Source organism: Neolamprologus brichardi, chromosome 7 (assembly GCF_056152115.1).
Source record: "Neolamprologus brichardi isolate AB-2024 chromosome 7, ASM5615211v1, whole genome shotgun sequence".
NCBI classification, from domain to species: Eukaryota; Metazoa; Chordata; class Actinopteri; order Cichliformes; family Cichlidae; genus Neolamprologus; species Neolamprologus brichardi.
The window spans coordinates 45,251,583-45,257,628 of NC_142110.1; the positions used below are offsets into that span (position 1 = coordinate 45,251,583).

At 45.5% G+C, this 6,046-nt stretch overlaps 1 protein-coding gene across 1 annotated transcript; it reads right to left on the bottom strand.

The window, feature by feature from the left end:
* Positions 1–283: 283 nt before the first annotated feature.
* Positions 284–1,172, bottom strand: LOC148102177 (C3a anaphylatoxin chemotactic receptor-like). The gene is made up of 2 exons (XM_087843690.1): positions 1,055–1,172; positions 284–942 (listed from the first exon to the last, which is right to left on the bottom strand). Exon 2 carries the CDS (start codon positions 932–934, stop codon positions 284–286), a length of 651 nt encoding a protein of 216 aa, XP_087699816.1. The 5' UTR covers positions 935–942; positions 1,055–1,172.
* Positions 1,173–6,046: the final 4,874 nt, after the last annotated feature.

Genomic DNA, 6,046 nt, shown 5'->3' on the forward strand with positions numbered 1-6,046 from the left:
TATTTGACCCTCCATCTACAGAAAAATACAGGCGTAACTAATGAGATTATTCTTAATTCACTTTAGTCGTCCTTGTGATCCATTTGAGTAAGCTGCACATAGACACAGAGCCTGCAAATACGCCCGTGCACTTCCTGCTACAATAACGCACCTGAAAAAGCTCTGCAGCTGAGATCCGCTGCAGCCAAAACACACCAGATTGTGGTTTTATACACTTGACAAATCCTGACTGTGCTTCGCTTTATCTCAGTGTCTCAGCTTCTCTCTCCCTCACACCCAATTTCTATTTCTCTGACTTACGTGCACACAATTTTGAAAAGCGCTTTTGCAGAACACAGCGACGTTCAACATCATCCGCTTTATGTCTGACCCCATAATCCGTGTGGCACTGAATGACCGAGCCGTGCACTGTGGTTTTCCTGTACATAAGTGAGGGCACTGTTAAGAATGCAGAAAGAACCCACATGAAGATGACGGCTCCAAGGGCTTTTCCTACTTTGCGGTGGTTGTGCGACCACACAGGAAATAAGACCATGATACAGCGGTCAGTGCTGATGAGAACCAACAGGAACACACTGCTGTGCATGTTGAGAAACAGGGCGGATGAGGCGAGCTTGCACAAGCCTTCTCCAAAGGGCCAGTGTGAAGTTATCATGTACACAACTTCGAAAGGCAACAAGGCACAGAACAAAAGGTTTGAAATGGCCAGGCTGATGTACCAGATGGTGATGACTGTGGTTTTCATTTTCCATCCACAAATCCAAATCACCAGGGAATTTCCTGCAAGCCCCAAAACACATATGATGATGTTGACTGCCACCAGAGCATAAGTTGAAGAAGACGAGGTGCTATATAAATTTAGGGTTCCTTCAGTGGTGAAGTTGCTATCGATGTCTACGGTGTAGTTATCATAATCAAAATACTCCACGTCCATGATTGTTCCTGAAATATATGGAGCCATGACTTTTAAAAATACAAACATTTACACATATAAGCTTTAAAATTATAGGTTATAAATAACACAAAGGTTTTTCATAGAGAAAAAGATACTTACATAGGGATTTTATGTCTCGTGTGAAAATAGAGAGTTTAAAGTTGCTTGTGCCGTTGGGTGGACTTTCTCACTTCTGTTTCTTGGGCAGTAGTACTCAGTAAGTACTGACGTAGGTATTTTGCAACAGGAAAGTAGAAAAGAAAGGGAAAAAAACTGCTGAAATATCCAAAAAGAGATATCCTCCAAAAAATATCACATTTCTTGACCAGGATTGTGCCTACTCTCAGAAAAATTATGGTTCTTAAATAGTTCTTCAGATGTCTTCATGGTTCTGAACCATACGTCAAAGAACCTTTTTATTTTGTAGATGGTTCATTAGCTATTACAAATGGTTCTTTAAAGAATAAAAGGTTCTTCATCCTTAGTTATCTAAGTTTGATGGTGTAAAATGGCATAAATATTTATTCACTATAATGAGGGTGTGAATTATACTGTGTGTTTTGTTTGTGTGCATGTGTGTGCAAAGGGGGAGGGCGGGTTACCTGGTGATTACCCTTTAAGAGCAGATGGTAGGAAACTGAATATTGAAATAAAGCTAGAAATACTTGCTTAAAAATATGCTGGTGGCAGGGGGTGGGGGCCAAAGCCTAAAGACCCCCGCCCCCCCCCCCCTGTTGTGTTGGGCTCTTGAATAAAACTACCCGCTCAAGCGATAACGTGGAGCAACAACCATCTTTATTTTAGCTTACTCTCGTGCTAATCACATACCACCATTTCCTGACTAGATGGTAAGTACTGCCGCCTAGTGGCGCATGATGTACATCAATATAGATTACACCACATCCCCCTTACTGAAGTTAGGCTGGTACATTCTTTTGCTCTTCAAACAAAACATAACTGCATAATATTTTTTTTTCAATACAGACATACCCCCGCATTTCAGGAAACATAAACTTGGTATTTTCATAAACACTTTCTTTTCTCTTGTAACATATGTCCAACCATTTTACCTTTTAAACATGCTATTCTCAAAACCACAACTTAGCATTTGAAATACAACTTTCCCCTTTCCAAACAATTAGCTTCACAGATCAAGTCTTTTCGGTTTAATCACTTCCCTACCAGACCGGGTTCTAACCACACCTGGTGTATGTGGTGCGCTTGGCTCAGAAACAGTCTCTGTAGGAGTGGACTGGATCTGTTTTGCTTCGGTTTGAGTCTCTGTTTGCAGGATCGGCACAAGATGACTGCGGTTCCTTCTGATTGTCCCTTGGGGTCCACTGATGATGTATGATCGCGGAGTTGGGTGGACTGATGTCACTGTGCCCTGTGCTTTTGCATCCGTGATCCAGACTGGTTGCCCTGGCAACAATTTATCCAGTTCTCTTGTTCTATGTCTTTTGTTAAAACATTCGGTTTGTCTCAGCCTTTTCTCTCTCTCTGCACGACAAATCTGCTGAAAATCAGGCAGACAGGGCTGTAAGGTTTCAGGAAGCATTGGCAAGGTAGTACGAAGCCTGCGCCCCATGAGAAGTTGAGCCGGGCTGTAGCCATTCGCCAGTGCTGTTGTTCTGTATGCCAGCAATGCCTTGTATGGATCGCTAGCTTTTTTGAGGAGATTCTTGATGGTCTGGACGCCCCTCTCCGCCTCGCCGTTGCTCTGTGGGTACCTGGGACTACTGGTGACATGCTCAAAACAGTAGTCCTTTGCAAAGTCTCTCATTTCTTGACATGCAAATTGTGGGCCATTATCGGTAATCAATGCTTCAGGTATGCCATGGCGTGCAAACATTGACTTTAAATGCACAATCACATTGGCTGAACGAGTTGGGCTGAGTTGAGCAATCTCTACATATCTCGAGAAATAATCTACTACCAACAGATAGTTTTTGTCTTTTAGTGTGAACAAATCAGCTCCTAAATTCTGCCATGGCCTCTCAGGTAAATGTGTGGGCATAAGAGGTTCCCTCGCGTTAACTCTCTCCTGTATGCACAACCTGCACTTAAGGACAAGTTCACTGATCTGATTACTTAAGCCTGGCCACCACACTGCTTGTCGGGCACGTTCTCTACACTTAACTACCCCTTGGTGTCCCTCGTGTATTTTGTCCAAAACTGCATTTCGCATGTTTGCAGGTATGACCAACCTCGCGCCTCGCAGCAGTAGTCCATTGTGTACACTCAGAACTGCTCTTTCGGACCAGTAGTGTTTTACCACTCCCTGCAGCTGGTTCCTGTCCGGCCAGCCCTCTGCACAGAACTTCATGACTTGGGAACAGACGCTGTCAGACTGTAGCTGCTCACGGAGATCTGTAAGGTATTTGCTGCTAGTAGGAAGGCCCTCCAGCACCGCGTCAACGTAAATATCGGTGTCCTCCATAAGATCATTGTCTCTGGGCATCACGCTGCCTGCCAGCGGTGACCGTGACAGCGTGTCGGCTGTGGTGAGGCTTTTGCCTGGAATGTGCCTTATAGTGTAAGAATACCTCATTAGGCGCATGCGGAATCTCTGTATCCGTGGTGGAAGCAAATCCAAGGCTTGTCCTCCAAGTAGGCTCACAAGTGGCTTATGGTCAGTCTCAAGCTCAAAGTGCAGCCCTAGAATAAAGTCACTGAATCTTTCACAGGCCCAGGTGAGCGCCAGTGCTTCTTTTTCCAGCTGAGCATAGCGCTGCTCTGTGGCTGTCAATGATCGTGAGGCATACGCAACTGGTGACCACACGTCATTGTCTTTCTGTAGTAAAACTGCCCCCAACCCGTATGAAGAGGCATCAGCTGAGATCTTTTGTGGTTTGTTTGGGTCGTAAAGCTGCAGTACTGGAGCGGATGACAGTTCTTCTTTTAAACTGCTAAACGCGTTTTGTTGCTCATGCCCCCAGTACCACATGTTTTTAGTTGAAAGCAAGTCTCTCAGTGGTTTGTCTTTTTCGGAGAGGTTTGGGATGAATTTTCCCAGCTGATTCACCATTCCTAAGAAGCTCCGAAGCTCACTCACGGTGCTTGGCTCTTTCATATTCTGCACCGCACTAGTTTTGTCAGGGTCAGGACTCATGCCTTCAGATGACACAATGAATCCTAAGAATTTCACTGCTCTTTTGCCAAACTCACATTTTGACATGTTCAGGGTGACGCCCGCCTTCTCTGCACGGTCGAGGACAGCATGGAGTCTCATGTCGTGCTCCTCTCTCGTGGATCCCCAGACCAGGATGTCGTCCATGTGGCACACGACTCCCGCAAGGCCAGCTGTTACTTCCGTCACCATCATGTTTTGGAAATGCTCTGGTGCACTGGAAATACCAAATGGCAAACGATTGAAATGGTACCTACCAAATGGCGTAATAAATGTGGTGAGGAGAGCAGATTCTTTGGACAGCGGTATTTGCCAAAAGCCCATGTTAGCATCGAGCTTGGAGAAATACTGCGCACCTGTGAGCATGCCTAGTGTTTGGTCTACAGAGGGAAGGATATATCTTTCACGACACACTGACTCATTTAATGGTGTCATGTCCACACAGATACGGACTTTCTCTTTGTCCTTTTTGGGGGCTACGACCATGCCGCAACACCAGTCTGTGGGCTCTTCCACACGACTGATTACTCCCAACTGTTCCATCCTCTCCAGCTCTGTTTTGACTTTGCCCAGTAGTGGCAGTGGAACACGCCTTGGCACTTTCAGTGAATAAGGTTTAGCGTCAGGCTTCAGCTTAATCGTGTATGGTTTTTGAACAAGCCCAAGCCCATCACATAGTTTCGGGTACGCTTTCTTCACTGTCTCAAGGTCAACATTGTCCATTCGGGCAATTAGTTTCAGTCTCACAGAAGCTGTCCTGCTTAAGAGAGCTACGCGCAGATTTCTGACTACATAGATTGTCTCTGTAGTGCTCCTGTCACTGTAGGAAATGTCTTCCTTTGTGGACCCAAGCACGGTCAGTGCTGCACCTCCTGGTCCATACAGTGGCTTTTCAGCTTTTTGCAAATGTTCATTTGGCTGCTTAATGTCTTTGAATGTCTCCTCTGAGATAGCTGTGACATCTGCCCCCGAGTCTAATTTAAATGTCATGCTTTTGCCTCTCACGCAGATGTTAGCAAGCCACGGGTCTTCTCCTGAATCCAGTTCACCTAGGAAAAGTCCATCTGCACTGTCCGCCACCTCATGCACAGTTGTAGACCTACAAACTCTCCCGTAGTGTCCACGTTTCCCACAGTTGTGGCATTCTGCATTTTTAGCTGGGCACTGTGCTGCTGGGTGCATCGGTGCTTTTCCACATTTAGAACATGTTTTTTTCTCTTGTTTTGTCGTTTGTGGTTTTTGTGGCTTGAACTGCTTTTGCTCTCTGCTTCTGAATTTATTTGGCTGTGATTTTCTGACATGCACGGCATCCACGGCTGTTTTGCCAGTGCTGCTTTCACCTCTTAGGTCAGTTTGCTGTCTTTTCATTTCCTCAGATTGTCTCGCCATTGTGATAGCTTTGGTTAGGGTCAAATCTTTGTTGAGCTGCATTCTCTCTGACAGTGATAAATCTTTAAGACCCACAACGAGCCTATCCCTCAAAAGTTCATCGTGAAGTTCACCATATTCACAGTTTTCAGCGAGAGCATATAGAGCTGTTATGAAGGAGTCAACTGTTTCTGATGGCTGTTGTACTCGCTTATTAAACTTTGCTCTTTCATAAATCACATTCTTTCTGGGGACAAAATGTCTATCAAATGCGTTTCTGACCGCATCGTACTGCTGACGCTGCCCGTCTGTTAGGTCAAGTCCCCTTAGCACGTCGTCAGCCTCATCTCCCATGCAGTAAACTAATGTGTTCACTTGGTTAGCATCCGTTGAACTGTTCAGATTACTTGCCATTCTAAAACGCTCGAAACGTCTGATCCACTTCTCCCATTCCTGGGGCTTTGCGAAGTCGAACGGTTCCGGTGGCTTGATGGTGAAAGTAGCCGCTGGTGGAGCTGCCATAACCGGGCCAGTTGCCGCCGGTAGAGCTGCTGCTTGCTCCGTCATGTTTGTCGCTAGCCGATCGCCAAGCTGACTTTCTTTTCAATTTTCTC

Coding starts and splice junctions, on each gene's coding strand:
- LOC148102177 (XM_087843690.1), bottom strand. CDS start 934: ATGGACGTGGAGTATTTTGATTATGATAACTACACCGTAGACATCGAT.